This window comes from Camarhynchus parvulus, chromosome 1 (assembly GCF_901933205.1).
Source record: "Camarhynchus parvulus chromosome 1, STF_HiC, whole genome shotgun sequence".
In the NCBI taxonomy this organism is placed as follows: Eukaryota; Metazoa; Chordata; class Aves; order Passeriformes; family Thraupidae; genus Camarhynchus; species Camarhynchus parvulus.
In genome coordinates, this window is record NC_044571.1 from 35,338,119 (window position 1) to 35,358,961 (window position 20,843).

Consider the following 20,843-nt stretch of genomic DNA (forward strand, 5'->3'; position numbering starts at 1 on the left):
GGCTCGGCAGCAATTGATGGCAAATTCCCCTTTTGCCAAAGATGGCTCAGCTCTGTTGAAAGAAGGAAAAAAAGCAGTTGTCTCCAAAAACATAGGCAAGGGTGGGGCTTTTTTGGAGAGGGGGTATTTTTTGGTTTTAGTTTGGTTTCTTTTTCTTTTAACAGAATAAAACCATCCAACCAAAAAGAGAGGGGAAAAGAAAAGAAACCCAAACAACCCCCCAGTCTTTTACTTACTCCATGCTCACTCACTGCAGTAGCTTTGTTGTCACTTCCCTCTTCACCTCAGGCTTTCTGATCTTTGCTTCCAAGGAGGAGTTAGCAAAACCATGATATTGTTGTATCAGAATAATTGGCAGATGTCAGTCTTGTTTGAAAAAGTGGTCAAAGGCGTTTACTTCATCCTGCCTGCTGCAGGGGCGGCTTCCCTGCCTTCCCCTGGTAACATGTGTTGAGTAAGGAAGAATTGTTCTAAAGCGGATGCTGGACATCCAGCTGCTGTAAATGCCAAGGCAAACAAGAGCTTGAGCAGCAACTAAGGGAAAGCTCTTAAATGCCAGGCAGTGAGACTGTCGGCCACAGCACACCGTGGGGAGAACCATCCTGTAGATGGAAGTGGAAGAGCCCAGACTGATGCAGAATGAGCCAACCTGCTCCCTTGGGATCAAAGAAAATCCATCACTGTATCCATCACATCCACGTTGGTGTATGTGCGCCAGTCCTGGCAGCCAGGCTAATTCCCTCTGATGTTATTATAGTTCCTCTCTTTGTGAGCTCTCTCCTGTGCCAGCACTAATACACATGTGGTTGCACAGTCTGGCTTGCCATGTATCTTCTCAGTCCCATGGGGGTACTGGACCCCTCTTTTTCCTGGCTGTGTGTGCTTATACTGGTTTAAGAAGAGGGTATAAAGGTGTTATGCTGTAATACATTGAATAAGGGCTTTATTCAAAGAAAGGCAGAAAACAGGAGAGAGATTCTTGGTGTAGACATGTTCTTGCTCAAAGGCCAAAATTAATTTTAATAAAAAAACTATGGCAAGAAGGAGAAAACAGAATTTACTAACTAGTTTACTAGTTAGTTTACTACTAACTAATTTACCCTTGATAATTACAATGGTATTCACAGCATCATCAGTGGGTGTGCTGTCCAGAAATCAAGGGGAGCATTAGGGTCTTAAATATTATCAGCATATAGCAGTAGTTACTGCAATATTTTCACTAAAAGCTTCTGCCCAAAAAAGTAATTGGTAGCTGGGAAAAGTGGCGAAAAAAATGAGATTGCAGGGAATGAGGTTCACACTCCATTGTGGAGAGTAGGATGCTTGCATGCATTAAGGAGAAGATACTAAAGGAAAGCTTCAGAAACATGAAGACAATTTTGTTTTTTGAGGGACTTGGAAAAACTAGATAGAAATGGTACAATTCAGGAGGCAGCAGAAAATTCCTGGATTAAAAACCAAGACTCAATGGAAGGATCCACTCCGTAAAGATTCAGTGAAGAAAGTAGGGGTTTGGGTTTGGCCTTTTTACTCCAGGGCAGATCTGATCACACCATTTCCAACTCTCACATCTGTGGAAATTTGCTCTGTCCTGCTAGAAAGGCTCCTTCATCTTGTGTCTCTGACCATCTACCATAATCAGAAGCATACTAAGGTGATGTGATGCTTTTAAAGCACTCTTTGTTACCAGCATCTTTAGTTTGGCCTCCAGAGAAAGAATGAAAAAGGGTGAAATAAATCAACTTATGTATAATTTCCTGATTATTACAGTTTTTTTTGATTTCTCAACTTCTTTCACATAAATTGAACATCTATTTAAAAAAATACTTGCAAATTTGTGTTAAAAATAATTCATTAATTGTAGCAGTGACTAGTAAGAAATAAATGAACTGCCTAGTAGTAGAGAGTCAACTCTATAACTGGCTCATGTTTGAATTTTGCAAGTATCCCAGGCTTCTGCTGAGATTAGTAAATTCCTTTATAACAAAAACTATCAACAAACTGTGAAGGATGCTAAAGTGTGCAAAAACAAAACAGTGAAGCCCCAGTGACAAAACAATGCAAACTGAAGTGAAATCCTGAAAAGCAGGACAAGTAAGAGCATGTTCTTTATATATTACTAGTAATTTACAATAATAACTTTAATTGCTTCTTTAGATAGGATAAAAATGCTTATTTGTAAAGCATGTGATGTTGTGACACATAGTGGAAATTATGAGGCAACATTGTGTCCCTTCATGGTACTGACAGATGCTGTGTGAGTTTTTAAATTTATAATCCTGATTTTGACATTTTCAGGTATTGCCATTGATTACTGATATTTTGGTTTGCCCCTGCAATGCTATTTAGCAGCACAGACAGTCTTGTTTGAGACTGTGTTCAAGTGTAGACATCACTGATACCAACTTGAATGTCCAGGGACAAAACTATTAATTAAGCCTGACAAACTATCAGAATATTCTAACATGGTGTCCACAGAGGCTTAGCTTAAAATACTGAAAACTGTGATCTTTTTGATGGTTAAATGCTGAAGTCAAGCTGAAGCACTTGACCAGTGTGGGTCCAGGAGAGTTCAAAACCAGCTTAAAAATATTGCTCTTATTCTAACATAAAAACAAACAAACAAGCAACCAGAAAAGATCAAATACTACAATACTACTTATAGAATGATTTCTTTTTCCTTGTTCTTCACAGATTTCCTTTCAGTAAAACAGACAAATATTTTATGTCCAATTTTCAAATTAAAGGAGATAATTATGTTTTTAACAGCTTGATTTTCATGCTCAAATATTGCTTTCTGCTGTGTTTGAAAACATTTTCAGTATCCAAATTTAGATCTTAGGAGTTTTGTAAGACACTCTTGAAATCGTGTCTTGAACACTATCTGCGTCATCTTAGGCTACGACCAGCATAAATCAATGAGATGAAAACCGTGTTGTGACTAAGCAGAAAAAGTCAGTCTTACCAAATTATTTGCACTGAAATAGTAGCCCATGAGTCTTGTAGAAAAAAGAAAAAGAGATGTGAGCAAGTATATGAGCAAGCTGATTAGTCTTTGCTAGTTAGAGTGTTTCCAAGTATGTTATTTTCAAGGCAGGGATGATATTATCATTGCCTGACATCACTCCAAGTGTAATGTGCTTTCTACCCTGAATGGTTGTTGATCCCATGGCACTCTGGAGATCAGCAGGGGATGATCACTGTGCTTTCATGTGCTGGCACCAGTGTCCAGGACAAATCCTATCTCAGATGTTTTCCAGTACCCCCTGGTCCTAATGGATATACATATCCTACAGTGCTATGAAGTATTTCAGCATGAGAGAAACTGGTTCGCTCATATTCGCAGATATTGAGAGGACATAAAATCCCACATACTAAACTGGTTTGAGAATGGAAGTGATATCCTGGAAAATAACTGTGGATATTGAAAAATTCCAGTCTGATTACAGTAATTTCAGCTAAAGAAAACAATTCATTTTGAATATGAAAAGACCTTTAAATCTCTGCAAGAAAGAACCAGTTGAACAGAATACACTCAAATGAAGAAAAAAACCAGACATTTCCAACAATGGAGGAAGTACAGCAATCAGAACATGTGAAAGTGATGGATTTAGCAAATGTCTTGAATTTTTCACGGTAAGACTAAGCGCCTCTCTCATCAATAGCACTGATGGAGCATCTGGTTGAATTATAACATGTGAAACGCATGAAGTCACAGCATAAAATAAAATTTTGCTTTTAATCTGCAGGGCTTTGTTTACCTGCAGATTTCCTGGTGACTGAATTGTGGGAAGCAAGAGAGGAAATAAAACCAAAATAATCTAAATGTTTACCAAGTAAGATGAATAAGATAAATTGGTCCTAGCAATGAAGTTAAAGAATAATTAAAAACAGGGAAGTAAAACAGATGGACAAATTATGTTCTCAGATGTGTAACTATTCTGATATAGCAGTGTAAACATGTCTATGTGAACAGATGTATTTACAGCCCTACAAAGAAAAGCATTACCTGCAAGGCCGCTTAATTAGGAACAATTATTTTAGCACAAAGAAGGAATGAACTGCAGCAAAAAAAAAAAAGCACAAAAGCAAAGAGAGAGACCTAAGTAATTCTAGCTATTTAGAGTGAAAATATAACTTGTGAAGCAAAAACATACCTTAATTCTCCACTTCTTTTTTTCCATAGCAAATTATTGCTTGTTTTCATAATTACTGTTTGCTATCTTTCTGAACGTACTACTTGTCAGCAGGAAACATTTATGACTGAGATCAGGGCAGCAGGATAACTTGTGCAGTCCTGTCACTGGACTGGTGGTTATCAGTGCGGCACTGCTGTGGCCATCGATGTCAAAAGGCCCTTGCCAGTGCTGTTTAGGGAGCTGGAGGCAAAGGGAGCTTTGGACAAGAACAATGCTTTCCTTTATTTCCTCTCCATGAAAAGAAGCTGACTCCAACCAGAGGAGTCCCACCCTTCTCAGAGAGCTCAGACAGCCACTGCCCAGGTTGTCACGTTTCCAAGCTCTACACCTTGCCCAGGACAATCAGCTGTCATCATCACTGCTGCTGGAGTCACTAGCTACAAGGGAAGAAGAAAGCCTCACCTAAGAAAGATTTTTTGAGGAACTGCAGGCAAGACTATTTTCTAATGATTTTGGAAGCATTAGTCTGCAAATATTTATTATAGGGTCACCTTATGCATTGTCAGGATAACAAAAGGAGAGATAAGGATAACAAAATTAAGGGAAACCTCAGTCCAGGAATCACTTAGAAATTCAGTGTAAAAACCCAAAGGAAAGCTTCTGAATAAACATTCAGAATTATTACTTGTACAGCTCTAATCTTGGCCTGCTTCAGTGCATTTGAACTATTCATTCACTTGTCAGCAGATGCTAGTTAAAACATGGTCTTTGGATCATCTATCTTGATCCCTCCCTGAGAGTATCCAGCTTAAACCTATCTCTACTAAATACTTGCCATTCACTGGAAAAATTATCTCATAAAGGCTCAATTTAGAGAAACAAATGACCCCCAAAGGAAACACTCTTAATCTAAATACATTTTTGAGAAAGTATCAGGTTCACTCCTTTATAGGTCAGCAAGTTTATTATCACCTTCTTTATCACACCAACAGAACGGGAATGTCCCACAGCACGGCTGCAGCCACGGTTTCCACACCACGTTGGACACAGAGAGCTGCTCTGGCACTGGAGTCAGGGTCCTGCGATGCTCCTCTATGGCTCTGCCAATCTTCCTTATGACAGTGTCAAAGAGGGGCTCTGTGTCAGCTGAGAGAGGTTTGGCTTCAGAAGGGTCTTGTGAGAGCTCAAAGAGCAATGGAGGCTCATGATGGGTCACTCCTTCGCCAAAGCATTGGCAAAATCCTCTGTCATAACAAGCCCCAGCTCCAGGAGGACTGAAAATAGGAGTCATGTAATGAGCCTTCCAAACAGCTCCAGCTGGCAGGAAAGAAAGAATCACAGAAGGCTAGTTATAACAAGGAAGAGTGAATGTTTTTCTAGAGTTCATTTCTGGATGCACTTCAGCTCTACACTTATTAGCTAATGCAGTAATTTCTCCTGGTGCTGTACAACACAGACAATGCCAGTAAATTCTTTACCACATTACACCTGAAGTACTTGGGAAGACCGAATCCCAGAACAATAATGTGTTAGAACAATGTGCCCTCCTGTAGAGTGAACATAATTCTTTGGCAGAAGCTGTGTGGTGGTGTTTGCAGGGGTCCCAGGATGAGGGAAGAGATGAGAATCTTGACTCCATGTTTCAGAAAGCTGATTTATTATTTTATGATATATATTATATTAAAAAAAAATATATATTAAAACTGTTTTAAAAGAATAGAAGAAAAGATTTCATCAGAAGGCTAGCAAGGAATGGAATGGAATGATAATAAAATCTTGTGACTGACCAGAGAGTCTGAGACAGCTGGACTATGATTGGCCATTAATTAAAAACAACTACATAAGACCAATCAAAGATGCACCTGTTGCATTCCACAGCAGCAGATAATTATTGTTTACATTTTGTTTCTGAGGCCTCTCAGCTTCTCAGGAGAAAAAGATCCTAGCAAAAAGATTTTTCATAAAATATGTCTGTGACCAATCTGTGTACTCACTGTCCTTCTGGTGCCAGCGCACAGCGTGCAAGTGAATGCCACAGTAATGGAACAGGAACTCGTGCTCCGAGTGCTCCACTGCTCCGCGCAGCAAAGGCAGCAGGTCCCGGCCGTCCATCACCCTGGCACGAGAAACACACCACAGGGCTGAGGTGAGCTGCACAGGACTCTGCTCCATTTGCACACCTCTCCCTGGAACTGGCAGCTCTGGACAAGAAAGGGGATCGCAGAAGATGGCAGGTAGGGGCTCAATCTCTAAGGTAGAAAAGAGGTGACTGAACTCGTAGACATTGATTTGTCTAAAAAAGCAACAGGACTGAAAAAGAAAACATCAAGCTCTTAGAATGCGTTCCCAAGCTAGATTGTCCATTGTTTTGGGAAAGAAGGAGGAATAAAGATTCTTTTGTTTGTACCTGTCCTGAGGAACTTCCCCTCCAGCCAAATGAACTACTGTAGGATAAATATCCATAAGGCTTGTAGGTTCATCAATAACTGTGCCTGCAGGTAACACTCCTGGCCATCTAAATATCCCTGGGACACGGATTCCTCCTTCCCAGCCTCCCATAGCTTTTCCACCTTTCATTAAATAAAAAGAAAAATTAAAAATAAAAGTTTGATTTAAAATGAAGAGAATTTTTGCATAAATTTTATTGTATTATTATATTACCTTGATGAGCCTTCTTTATACTTTTGTTTTTGCTACTAAGCTCCTACTAAGCAGTAGTGAAAATGTGTTCAGTAGACTAGAACCCGAAAATCTGAGAACTCATGCTTACAAAGGATACCTGCCCGGGTTAGAATTTACTACATTGTTACACACCTAATTAGAATGAGACATATTTGCTTCTTGGTAATAAACCAGCGTTACTTCTTGAGTGTATAATCTTACTTAAACCTTAGGGGTGTTCTAAGTTTTTTATTAGTTGTTGCTGGGTGTCCTGGATTGCCAAGCAAATTGTATTCTATTTGCCATCTGTATGGCAGTTGTCTTCTGTTAAGTGGGCAGTTTTCCTTACCTCTTCCACAACCCCTCCTCCCTCTGGGGAGACATCTGCTGATAACAGGCTGTTGAATGTCACTGCCTGACTGATAGGAACTACAGCATCCCACTGTGAGATGCTCCACCCAGAGGGAGGAGCCAAGCATTCCTACCTGGATATAATCTTGAGTTACTGGAACACCAGCACAGCTTCTCCACTGGATTTTCCCAGAGGAACAGCTGCCTCTTCCACTGGATCTTCAGAGGAAGAGTACAGCCTTCTACAGGATCCCTGCTCCAACAGAACCACACCTGACATTCCAGGAGGACTGCAGCCACAATTCCAATTGGACTGCTACCAACACCTGACCAACAGGGCGTCAGGTTGTGTTCTGACTCTGTCAGTGTTGTTTTATTTCACTGCATTGTTTATTTTATCTTTTTATTTTCTTCCCTAGTAAAGAACTGTTATTCCTGCTCCCATTTTTTTGCCTGAGAGCTCCTTAATTTAAAATTTATAGAAATTCGGAGGGAGGGGGTTTACATTTTCCATTTCAGGGGAGGCTCCTGCCTTCCTTAGCAGACTCCTGTTTTCCAAACCAAGACACTGGGTTGTCACTGTCCCTAACAGCTCTTACCTTTGTATATTCCATTCCAGCCACCCAACTGCCTTCCACCTTCTTGTCTTTCCAGCCATCCACCATGATCAGAGGCAAAATAAACTAGTGTAGTTTCTTTCAAGCCCTCCTTGTCAATAGCATTGAGAACCTGACCTGTAAACGCAAGAATATGTGTGTATTAAAAAGCAAAAATATCCCTCATACTACATAAATTTTAACCTCTGACTTGCAAACATTTACCAGTGTAATTTCTTACCTATGTAAGCTTACTCATTGTTTAATATTTTTAAGATTGATATTTTTTGTTATGATTTCATTGTCTCTAAAAACACAGAAAATTTGTGCTGTGTTGTCACCACTACTTTATTATTGGTATTTTAACAGGGGGTGCAAGAACCACAGTCACAGACAAAAAGCCTGTATTGTCAAGGGCAAAAAAATACCATGTACTGTAAAAATATGGAAAGAAATGATGATCTAAAAGTTAGTGTCTGCATCAGTGGTGGCCATCATGAAAACTATGGAAAAACATAAAGTTACCCTTATGTTATATTGTCTAGACCACAGTTAGGATTTGCATTACATTACTGCATGGATATAATATGCATTAATAACGAAGTGCCTTTAAATTTGAAAGTAATTCTTGAGCTGGTTTTGACATCCTTAATGATATTTGCAGTATGTAAATGTTAGACAGGTTTGAAACCAAATTCTTCTTGTATGTCTACCTGACTCTCTTTTGCAAATGTGAGTACTTTTTGTCTATCATGACTGAATGATAAATAATTCTCCTTCCCCTCCAGAAAAACAGCCCGAGAAATAGCATGAATCTTATTGTGGGGGGCATACCAAATAACACTGATGAACATTTCTGGATTTATGATGATGGCTGAAAAATATCCAGTATTCTGCTTAGTGCAGCTGTCCCAAATAAATAACCTGCTGTTTTTCATCTGAAATTAATTTGCTGATCAATTTTATCACCTTCTGATGTGTTCTGCTTAGAAATGATTATAAGAGGCTGAAATGACCTGGTCTTTACTAATCATAGAAAATAAAATATCACATGTTTAGTAAGAAGAACAGGAAAGCTCCTTGATGGGAGCTAAGGGAACATGGTTAAAACTGGTAAACACTTAACCAAAAAAAAAAGAGTGAACATTTGGCCCAAGACTTGAGAAAGTAAAAAACCAACACTATAAGTCAACAGCACTCACACAAGATTGTCAGATGTTCATTAAATGCTTATGATTTTTTTGTACATGCTTTTAATCATCTTCCTTGCTTTTTTAATAAAAACTTTTTATTTAGACCTATGTATTTGATAGTTGGAGACATTGTTATATGCCTCGTTGACTTACCCACCATCCAGTCCATCTCCTCTACATTGTCTCCATATAAACCGTGTCTGCTCCTTCCAAGAAACTTCTCTGTGGTGAGGAGAGGGGTGTGGGAATGCAAAAAGGAAAGAAAGAGGAGGAATGGCTTGTGCTTATTTCTACAAAACAGAAATCAACACTGTGTTATTAGGGAGGAAGGCCCTCAATGCAGATCAGTTGTAGTGAAAATGGTGTCATTTTGGTATAGATATTGCAACAGTCCCTTCAGAAACACCTTACTTTGTAAGATACTATAACCCAGTGATTAGGATCCCTTAGAATAATTTTGGGTCTGTATAAAATATCCTTTTTCTACCCTAAATCATAGATAGAAACTTCCAGATTGAAGATCCACTTCCTGCTATTGCAAAGCACCACTGTGCTACTGAAGTGAAGGCAGCAGTCTCATCCCCTGACAGCTGTTGCTCACTTATCAGTCCATATGATAAGGCTACATCACAGCTCTGCTTCTCCTTCCCCGGCCCACACACACATTTCTGATATCACCTGCTATTCCTTCCTAAAGCTGCAGTGCTGCTCTCATTGATAGGTATACATATTTCTTAAATATAGCCTAGAAATATTCAATACAATCCATGGAAATTGGGAAGTATTAATTAGCTTTAGTGAAGCTAGTAATAAGGGGCATACTTAAGCAGCTGATTTTTTTTTCTTTTTAAATTACATTATATAACTATTGATATTATTTAAAATTAATAAAAATAACAGTACTTAAAATCCTACATAATACTGTAAAAATTATAAAAACTTATAAAGACATGAAAGAGGAAAGTGATATTTACAGGCTGCAAAATGTGCAAGAACTAGGAAATTTGTGGACAAAGGAAGTCTTCACCTTTCAATAAATGAAATGGACTCTCTCAAGATAAGGGACGTTGTTCTGTCTGTCACCATTGGCTGCTCAGTGATTCCATGGTTTCTCATCATAATGCAGTTCCAGTAGCGCACAAATCCATAACTTGAGAACCAGGATATGAAGAACAGGAGACTGAACCCAGCAAGGCAGGCCAGTGTTCTCCAGTGGACTGAAATCAGGCCAGTCAGTCTCCCAAGGACAGCAGTGAATGTAATGAGCCCTATCATCTGAGTGGAAAGCCAGAGTTTCCTCCTGAAGGCTCTGTCCATCTCTGGTGTTTCTGTTGGCTGACAGTCACTTATTAGTGTAAAAGGCATCCCATAGAAGTAGTCAAATCCATGTTTCAAAGGGTGATGGCAATGGTCATTGCGGGATTCACAGTTAACACCTTGATGCCACTTCCCTGAAAATAGAAGTTATTAAAATATAAAAAGATAATATTTTAAAAGAAAGGACTTTTCCTTACACAAAACATTTCTCAAAAAGTGGTTGGTTGTTTTCTGCTTGTGATAACAGCTTCATCCTACACAAAAATATACCAAGTATGTAGTTATATAATGGGATTGACTAAAGTAAACCTCTACAATTTATAAATTTTTAACACATTTTTTGGTGCTCTGTATATATATTCATGCCCTGTAGCTTTGATCAAACATAAAAAAACCCCATATAACAGCAACTAGAAATTGAGAAAAATTTCAAACTGAGCAAAAATGTATGGCCTTCCTGGAGACCTGTCAAGCATCAAATAGTAGGAAGCTGTCCTTTTGTAAGCATAGGGGGAAATAACCTTCTTTTGTTGTCCCTTTACCTTCAAAGTGCTATGCAGACTTGTTCCTGGGAGGTTTTGAAGTGCTTGGTGTCAGGACTATGGCAACACTCTGTGTTGGTACCAGATTGATAAGGGAAAATATGGATAGAGTAGTTAACTAGCAGCTCATCTAACTGTTTGCCAGACAAACCTCTGGATCCAGAAAAACTTGAGCTCAGGAGATCAGGATTTCTCATAAAGCTGTACATTTGTAAGTAACTTTGATGACCATTATATCTCCACATACTGACTGAGAATAAAAGACTTTGTTTTATAAATATTTTGCCATTTATTTGGATTTAATCAAATTTTTAAAGTGTTCAAGCCTACTTCTTTTAAATACTGAGATCTTCATTTATCAGAAGGAACATCTCTTGACCTTTTACAACACAATTTGTTCTTCATTATGAACACTCCCACTACTTTCATGAATGGCACACCAAAACCTTGCTTTTGCTTCCCCTCCAGCTTATTCAAACAGCCTGGTTAGGCACTTAGGTGGTGACATAGTAAATTGGCTCGTTTGGTTCAAACACTGAGGTTTGAGAATGTCTGAACTGAGTGAACAAAATCTACCACTCATCAGAGGCTTAATGGCATCTTTTGCAGATCTTGGATGTCAGATCAAAATGGACATTAAGAACTTTACTTGAAAACTAATTTGAAACTAATTCTTGTTGTAGAGAGAGGAACTGTGCATTTCTGTCGGAACTCAGCGCATCCCTCCGGGTGTCCAGAGTTGCCGAGGACCCCGCCAGGGGGCTCGGAGACCCTGGCATGCTGCCCAGAACACCTGGGGATTTGATTTTGACCCTTGGAGCAAGTTGCCAACTTTGTATGAGGACATGAAAGTCACACAGGTTTGAATAGTGTAATAACAAAATGATCACAGGGTGAAAATGTAGATTTTAGGGGTTTTGGTATAGGAGTTATGGGGACAAGATGGAGGAATCTGGGCGTGTCTAGCCTTTCTTCTTCTTCTTCTTGTTCTCCCTTTTCTGCAGTGATGTTGGCACTTTGGAATTGGTTTAGAGTAGAAGTGCACTGTCTAACATAGGTGATAGGTATTGGGAATTAAGTGTAAATATGATACAGGTAGTTTGTAGTGTAAAAGGACAACGCCACCTCTGAGGCGGTCAGAGTGCCTGTGGCTGCCCTGCAGAGTAGATCTCCACTGGGCAAAAAGAAAATTTTATAGATAAGAATTAATAAACAACCTCAAGACCGAAAAGTGAAGAGTCCAGACTTGTTCTTCAGTTGAGCAGGCCAAAGCAGAGACATCCTACGCATCTCGGGGCAGCAATTATCAACAGCAACCTGAGACACTTCCAGAATGAAGTTATTCTCAATAAATGGTTCATTATGTTATCAGTACATATAATAGCAGCCAACTCTGAGTGAGGTTCAATAGAATTGCAGTGCATTACAATAGGAGCAGAAAAACTGCCCCAGAGGAGAAAAAAATTGCTGTTTCTCAGCTGTAAATATAAAGGAAGAATGAAAGCTCTAGAGTAGGTGGATGAATTGCTTTGAGCTAAAATCTCTACTCAGTTTACCTCCTGACATATTTAGAGCTGGCTGTAGAATGAAACAGGTTTGTAATCAATACATAAATGCATAGGTTGTAAATACAGGTGCAGTTAAAGTATTGTTGGAATTCAGATGCACTCCAACACCTAAATCTCCAGCTGAGGTCAATAAAGGTTTCTGGCATGCTAGAAAAGAATCAAATCTGCAGAAGCTAAACTAAACATATAATTAAGATAAATTAATCTCTGAGGGCATTACTTATACAGCATTGGTTTTCTGACTGCAAAGAACCTTCAAAGCATTTCGCAACGAAAAATCTCATTATCACCTCAGGCTGCAGGTTATTAATAGGATTTAACTTTGCAATTAAACTGGTTGTGCTCAGGGCAAAACAATCACAAACAATTCAGGTGAGACTACTTAGTGCTCATTCAGCTGTAGTGACATGAGTAGATGTTAAGATTTTTTTGCTTCATGACTTGAATGTAAAATTCTTTTGGTATTCTGCGTGTCACCTATCACTGGTGCTTCTCATCATCCCCCATGGTGCAATTAATCAGGATCTGTCAATCTGGTTAATCTAAGTGATGCTTTTGGCACCTGTGGTGTGATTTTTAGCTGAGATGCCCACAGGGAAAATGCCTCCTTGTTTTGCTTCTGGGAGGCAAGCAGCAGGACTCCTGCCTCAGGGCAATTCCCTGGGGGGAGAGGAGACAAATCTGATTATTTTTTTAGTGACAACATGCTGAAACCAAGATGAAGCATGCACAGTCTGTTCTATGAGCTGATTTAAACAACTAAAGTAATATCACTACAAAACTAATAGGAGATGGAACTTCGGTAATGCAAAATTTGAATTGCTTGGAAGGCTTCTTTTAGTTTTGTCTGGTGTGGCTTAGATTTATTCTGTTGAATGAATAAAAATCTATTTCTGCAGGAAGTTTTATTAACAAATTCAGTTGGTTTGTGCAGCTAATATTTTTATGTGCCAGATACAGATTTTGGATTTTGACATTTTACATGCTCAGTTGAGGTAGGGTAAATAGCTGAAAAATCAGCCAGGAATGTTTGTGCTTTATCAGTCTGTGGAACTATGTGGCACATCTAAGATAAATAATTATTTGGAACAAGAACATGACGAAAAGTTACAACTGTACTAAAAAAAAAATAGAGCTATAAAATATAAAGTAAAATGAAATTCACATTGATGCTGAAGAACGCAGTGTTTTTGGGCTGTACTGAAATCTTGATAAGCTACAGTGACATGCTGTGACTGAAGAAAAAAAAATTCCTTTGTTTCTGTATCTGAAAGGCCCAATCTTGTGACACTATTAACTGTCTCTGATGTTTTAAGTAGCAGTTGTTCCCTTTTGTGTGAATCTGCTCTGAAGTGTATAAAACATCATAATGCATGTTTAAATGACACTCATATTTTTACTTTTTAAAAATGAAATAGTATTGGAATAAGTATTTTATATCTGGCATAATAATATTCACAAATTAATAAAATTTTCGGTCATGTATTTTAACAACCACAGCTGTGCTTGAAAATGGGTCAATGGTAAAATTGCCCTCTTCATCTTATGCTTGTTCTCTTAAGAGAAGTACTTTTTGGTCAGAGTTTCTATTTATATATTATTCTTGATCAGAAAATAAAAATATTACAACTGAAGTACAAGCAGTTACTAACTGAAACAAATGGTTTGAGTGAGATGTGCAGGTGAAAGAACATGCAAGAACATCTTTAGGAGAGGAGTGCCCCCATACCTATCAGTCCTGTGCTGTAGCCTTGGTGCTGCAGTATTTTGGCAAAAGTGGTTTCATTTGGAGGAAGCCCTCCTGAGCCGGCATTCCAAAAAATAACGCGGTAATCATTTGTAGCATCCATCCCTAAAAATGCAATAAAAACAATCTGGGTCAGTATAAAGGGTTGAGTACTTTTATCCAACATACTTTTTTGTTTCCTGATTTCATTGAAATGGTAGTGTTAAACATTTTTCCTAATGCTGTTTGTTTGGGAAAATGAATCTAAGACCCTAGACAAAATTAAGAAAGAGTTAGGACCCACCATAGTGCCTATTCTTTCATCTTTGTATCTCATATTGAGACTTTTTTCTTTAATTTCATTTCATTTGGAATTACATGGTTGTGTAGGAGATTTTCTACGTCACAGTGGCACCTGGGCTGTATGAAATGCCCTTCCTTAGCGTGAATGTGAGGGCAGGGAGGAGCACAAGGAGACTTCAGGCCCCTGTCAGCCTCAGACTCCAGCTCACTGAGGGCTGCCAGGGAGCTCAGGGCTTCCTTGCCTGTCTGGTATCTGATCTCTGAGCCCCACAGAGTTGCTATCTCCTCTTCACCTGCAGGTTTACACCCTACTATTTAGTATTTTATCCTGGCATGACCCCATCATACAGCGCTATGTAAAGTTCAATCTGTCATTGTAGCACTGAACATCCCTGGCCCTGCTGATACAGAGGGAAAGGGTCTGTACAAGCCCTTTCAAACTACTACTGTTTTCAAACTACCAGTGTCAGTGGGAGCTGTCATGATAAAAGTAGGATGACATATCAGCTTCAAAATGCCTCAGGAATGAAGGCTCCGAAGATAATTTGCAATAGAACAAGCATTTCAGGGTTGCTGTTAGAAACATGTAGAGCTATTTGTTTTTCATACCTTTTCATCTCAGGGATGCAGTTTGACAGGATAGCGTTTTTTCTTCAAAAACACAATTGGGAAAAATAATATTGCTTTCAAACTGTTATCTCCTAGGACAGATTAATTTTGACAGATACATAAAGAAGCTTTCCCACGAATAACTCGTTCTGCACCTTGACTGGAGGGAATGGACACACATCTGCACAAGTCTACTCTGCTCCCTGCAGGGCTGAGCTGCTTCTGACATCTGATGATGAGTCACCTCTGACAGAAATTAATTTAACTAGTGCTTTGTGAGCATGTTGTTACTATTCTTCCTGTTTTACATAATGACTTTTTTGAATGTAACAGTTTGCTCTAACTCCATTCTGGCTGCAATCTGTACCAAAGAGTGTCAAAAGGTAGCCAAAATTGTGCTTTGGGGGAGACCAAGATGCTCTGCAAAGCTGATCCTTCTCTGCTCTGCTTCCCCCCAGACCAGTTCACAAATACCCTACAAAGAGAGAAGCCACCTCAAAGCCGGTCTGACACCTCGTGTGTCTCAGTGAGGATGGGGTGTCTGTGTCACCCCTGTCTGCACACCCTCATTTCTTCTGTGCCCCTTGTATGACACTGTTCTCCCCAGCAGCAGAGCAATGTTTGAAGGGTGCGAGGCTTTGCAAGGCAAACCTGATCGGAGGGGGTATCTGCCCGTGAGGAAAGCTGCTCTGCTGGGCGTGCAGAGCGGGGCTGCAGCGATGTGCTGGGTCAGCTTCACTCCTTCCTTTGCCAGGCCATCAATGTTCGGGGTCCTAAAAATGCAACCAATGCCACCAGACATCATCCAGAGAGTCTTTCAGGGGAATAAGAAATTATATATTTATCTTTATTTTCAGAAGTTTGTTCTATTTGAAGATGGCCAGGAAATATTTTTGCAATTTATTTAAATTTTCTCAAGCGACGGGAAAATATTTCTCTTTTTCTTCTTCATTAAAAATCAGTATCTGTATTAATTTCGAGATAACCCTTTTCTTTTTTTTTTCTTTTTTTTTTCCCCTTGTCCTATGAAGAGTCTTGAAGAAATCATAGAATTGTAGAATGGTTTGGGCTGAAAGGGACCTTAAAAATCACAAAATTCCAACCCCCCCGCCATGGGCAGGAACACTTTCCATTAGATGAGATTGCTCAGAGCCCTATCCAGCCTGGCTTGGAACACTTCTGAGAATGGGGCATCCACAGCTTCTCAGGACAACCAGTGCCTCACCACCCTCACAGCAAAGACCTTTCATTCCCCCAGAGCTGCCTTTCCTACACTAGCTTCTCAAAGAGCTGTGTATCAGCCTCAGTGTATCAGTGTAATGGTAATTTGGTTGCCACAGGGTGACAGTGCTTGACTAGACAAGATGCTCCATGACTTACAGTACCGATAAGGAAGGTAACAAAGTGCTTCTCATGACATTTGTAGCAAGGGAAAAGGAGAAAAAGGGAAAGAAATCCTGCATGTTTTCACACTGTGTGGCAATCTCTCACGGCAACATGAATTAAGTTACACATGAATAAGTAGGTGAGAAGAGGGTATTTTGCAAACAACTGGCAACCAACAAAAACAAGCTTGCCTAGCACACTAGTTACAGACAAGGCAATATCTTACATTTCAGAATACAATATCTCCCTCTTCCAATTCAAGGTGTGCCTACTTCTATTTGAGATTAGATTGAGCTTCAGTTTTACAATTTTGTTTTTCCAATTATCAGTTTAATGGTGTTCACAAGAAGGCAAAACCTTCAGTAGGATTTTGAAAGATCCTGGATGTTTTGTTGCTTTGTACTCATACTGTTATGATTCCTCACTCAAAGACACACTGCCAGGAAATAACACCTGCAACATTTCTTATTCTCTACAGCCTTTCACCAGAGGTGCAGTCCAGGGTAACTGGGCAAAGCGGTTGGTGTAGCTCCACCCTTCAGCACAATTGCCATCTCAGTTAGCTGATAAACATTCCTCCTCCAAGGAGCACTAGGTGCTCCCAAACTGCTGTTTCAAAATCCTGCTGTTCTTTGCACAGCAGAGAACCAGTGGCTAAAAGAGCCCATATATTACACCAGCTCTGTTCACCCTTGGGGGCAGTTTCCTTACCTGATAGTATGATTCCCATAGCAGCCTACATCCCCTATGCCGAGATCATCAGCCAGCAGCAGGACAAAGTTTGGCTGGGTGATGGTGGAAGGCTGGGTGAATGGTGCTTGCAGAAGCAGAGCAAAAATCAGGGGTGTAACCAGGGGTGACCTGAAACACAGAAGAGTAAAAGAAGCCAGTGACCTGGCCATCCATCACTCCCCTGCATGTGGCCAGAGACCCTCTGTCGTGAGCTTGGCTGCAGACCAGACCACTCTGTCCAGACACAGAGGGTGTACTAAGTGTTTATCATTTACTCAAATTGAGGTAATGAAGAGGAAAATGTCAGGACTATAATTTTAAAAAATCTCCTTTCCTGATTGTTTCCAAGTTTCCTGTGAGCAGTCTCACATGGGAATTTACATGCAGCAGATGGAATACAGATGATTTTGCTTCATGGCTTTGGATGTTTATAAAGGGTTGTTCTGGGAAGCTGAGAATGGGATCAACTTCCTCTGACATGGTTTTTGCCTGGACTGGGATCTTTGGGTTGTGAAAGAGTTAATAAGAAGAAAAACAAACAAAAATTGCATTGTGAGATACACAATGCTACTCTTTTATAACACAGTATTGCATCATTATTAAGCTTTGTTCACTTTAGATCTAAGTATGATACAACAGTAACTCGTGTTTTTTTCTTACCAATGAGATGTTAGTTGCCAAATCATTTCTGCATTTGGAGTGTTCAAATCCTGCAAAACCAAGAGTACTCTGTCATAGTTACATCTTCCTAGTAGTAACTGAAATAAAAATAGATTAAAAACTTACTCGAAGCCTGTTAACATTCTGTTTTATTTACTCCAGTGCATCTCAGATCAGACCCCAAATGAAGAAGAGTAAAGGCATTCATGTTATTTTTATTGCTAGCCCTTCCTTTATTAGAGGGATTTTTCTTTTTGAGTAAAGAAGTTTATCTCTAAATAGCAAAATATTTCCATTTTCTTACATGAATCATCTATATTAAAAAATAGTTAATGTTCAGAAAGGAAAAAATAGTGCTTTAAAATCCAGTCTTCAATATAATTTACATTTCTATAACCATAGACAGTTGCAGCATTGTGCTTTTTCACATAATATGCTAAGTTTCTTTTCAGGCTTGTAAGAGAAATTTTTAGTTGTAGAAATTCTAGTCATCTTTTTCCAACAATTGTAATTTCTTGGAAGAATTAATGGCCTGTTGTTACTTAACTCTGAGAATGAAGAGGTTTCTCTGGGGTTTTTCTTTCACTCTCAGGACAGTGAAATTAAGCTATTTGAAGATTTTAAGTAGGGGCTGAGTGAGCTTCATTCTAAAGCTTTAAAATAGACTGCTTTGATATTTATCCCACACCTGGCTCAAGTGTCCCAAGCACCTCAGTTTTATGAATTATGTTTGTTTCATATTTATTTTTGTTTTCCAGAATTGATGTATTAAGCTGTTTAGTTAATATTCATAGTTCTTGCATTTTATCCATCAACACTGCAAGCTTTACTGGGAAAAATTAAATTTCTGTGCTTAGAAAACTGGCACCCAAACACTTACTTACAAGCACCAGAGGTGAGGCAGCGCTCCTGTCTAGAGACACTCAGTTTCCTGCATGTGAGTTTGTGCCTTTGCTGCATCCTAAGCAGTTATAAGAAAAGTTCAAGAGAACACCTCAGCCATCTTTACCATTTATATCCTATAAGCCTCCAAAAGAGTTGAAGTAAAAGGGAGTTGGACATAATCAGATTTAATTGTGCAGTTGGTTGCCACACAGTAGAGAGACACAGATTTAAAGTGCAGCTGGAGCTCAAGGCTGAACCTCCCCAGAAGCTGCCTGTAAAATAGCAGGCAATATACTGAAAGCAGCTATTGATTTATTATACTCACTGGTGTTATATCCCTGTCAAGCCATTTCCTCAGTGAAAGGTGATGGGAGTCTAGACAAAGAAATCACAAGCAAACATTCCCTTCTGCTCTCTGAACTGAATTTGGCTTAAAGCAAAACTCCTTCCTCCCTCTGCCATTGTTAATCCCTCCCCCAAAGTAATTTAGCTTTTGTCCTTTTCTTCATCTATTTTAATAATCCTGGGGGGAATATCTTGCATATGAAAGCTTGCATATCTTTCATATTTTATCATTTGTTTTCTGTATTGATTCAAAGTTTATAATCAGTCTTTACTTTTCTAATAAAATGCTTACAAGATACTAAAATCTCATAAGAGGAAATATTTGTTGTTTTAGACATACTCATATGCACTTTTCTGGAGAACAGTACGTATTTGTGACATCAGCTTGGCAACACTCAGTGAAAAGTCACACAGCTAATACCACTTAATTCAGTACTGTTCAGTCTGTGAAAATTTCTTTCAAAGATTCCTATTTTGTAGACTTGATGCAGGTAAAAGCAAACCTAGACTTGTAAACACATAGCCTGCAGCTCTCACTTTATACATAGCCTTGTATGAGAAGAACATTGTTCTAAAGGGAAAAGTATTTTAAAACTCCCTTGAGATATTTTTATCTACAGAAGGGGGAAAAAAATCCAAATAGCCATTAACATTTTGCTGTGTATTTCCCAACATAGTAAGGGAGGAATACAGTACCTGGCCAAGTTGTGTTCAAAGCAGGCAGTTGATAGACTGGTGACTTAAAATGATTCCAAATTTTTTCGGCACGAGGACTGCTGCTACTGCGTGGCGTTTCTGAAGGCAGTCCCGAAATGTGCCCCAGCTGCACGTCCCAGAGCTCACCACAGGAAAAGCACGTTCTGCCAGAGCTTCCAAGCAGCTGCATGCTCTGGCTTCTCATGGAGTCTCAAGCTGCGCTTCCCCCTGCTGTTTGCACAACTCTGACATTCACACAGGGCGTGAGGGTCTGGCTGGGGAACGCCACAAATGCAGCTAAAATGTTTTCTGCCTAACCACCAGTTTCTCAAGGGATGGGAATTATGTCCTTCAAGTCTGAGACACTCCTGTGAAAGGTACTATAAATAATAGTTTCCAATAAACATTTCCTCACTTCCACCAAGGAAATCACTGTATGTATGGAGCAGCACTTTGTTGTAGAAATAGAAATGGAGCTGATTTCCTCACTTTATGGCCACCCTGAGTGCATGCTGCAGTGAGGTGGTTGTCTCTGCACATGCTGAGACAAATAGTTCTAGGGTGGGGAGGAAATGCTGGTAAGTGGCTTGAATTTTCTTTTTCAGAAAATGAGTCATTCAGCTTCACTTCTGAGTGCTGCCTGTTTCCTAGCCATCGCTCAAAGGGACAAATTAAGGTTACATGCTGGCTAGTGCTTCCTTTTTGTTTTTTCTTATGTAAGTCCTCTTGTACTGAGTGTCTTGGGACAGCATGAGGCATTAGCCAAGAGCAATCCTACTTTACTAACAGTTTCCTGCACTTTTGTATCTTATGAGAGAAGGGAGATGTTGTGGTGAGTTGGGTGTATAAATTGCAGTGCTCAGGTTGGACTCTAGTGGAGCACCTTTAAGACAAGTTAGAGCACCACAGGAGATCCCTTCCCTGCTCCCTCCCACCGCAGTATTAACATGCTGGAGTGGTTACAGCCAACATGCACAGAAGGAGTGAAGTGTCTGGTTTGACTTCTCTGTGTCTGCTTTCTGATCCTCACCTGCATTACAGAATCCCAATCTCCACCTCTCTAGCTCCCATTCCCCTCTTTATACCTTTAGCACTGCAAAGATACATTATGGTCTACAGGATTTCTTGTTGTCT

At 39.5% G+C, this 20,843-nt stretch overlaps 1 protein-coding gene across 3 annotated transcripts; it reads right to left on the reverse strand.

Moving 5' to 3' along the window:
- Positions 1-5,081: 5,081 nt before the first annotated feature.
- Positions 5,082-19,871, reverse strand: LOC115902639 (arylsulfatase D-like). 3 transcript variants are annotated; one of them, XM_030946318.1, is made up of 12 exons: positions 19,710-19,871; positions 18,994-19,043; positions 17,784-17,833; positions 17,103-17,252; positions 15,657-15,778; positions 14,097-14,219; positions 9,968-10,391; positions 9,094-9,230; positions 7,751-7,885; positions 6,547-6,709; positions 6,134-6,255; positions 5,082-5,456 (listed from the first exon to the last, which is right to left on the reverse strand). In XM_030946318.1, exons 3-12 carry the CDS (start codon positions 17,807-17,809, stop codon positions 5,086-5,088), a joined length of 1,773 nt encoding a protein of 590 aa, XP_030802178.1. In that variant the 5' UTR covers positions 17,810-17,833; positions 18,994-19,043; positions 19,710-19,871; the 3' UTR covers positions 5,082-5,085. The 3 variants fall into 3 exon arrangements, with proteins under 3 accessions (XP_030802178.1, XP_030802169.1, XP_030802185.1); XM_030946309.1 differs by lacking the exon at positions 18,994-19,043; XM_030946325.1 differs by lacking the exon at positions 18,994-19,043 and having other exon boundaries at positions 17,784-17,881.
- Between the last annotated feature and the right edge of the window lie 972 nt (positions 19,872-20,843).

Excerpts from the sequence above, each read along its gene's own strand:
- LOC115902639 (XM_030946309.1), bottom strand. The coding sequence starts at position 17,809 with ATGATTTGGCAACTAACATCTCATTG. Across the intron at positions 6,710-7,750 it reads CTGGAATGGAATATACAAAG|GTGGAAAAGCTATGGGAGGC; the intron begins GTAAGAGCTGTT and ends ATTTAATGAAAG. Across the intron at positions 6,256-6,546 it reads GGGGAAGTTCCTCAGGACAG|GGTGATGGACGGCCGGGACC; the intron begins GTACAAACAAAA and ends TTCTCGTGCCAG.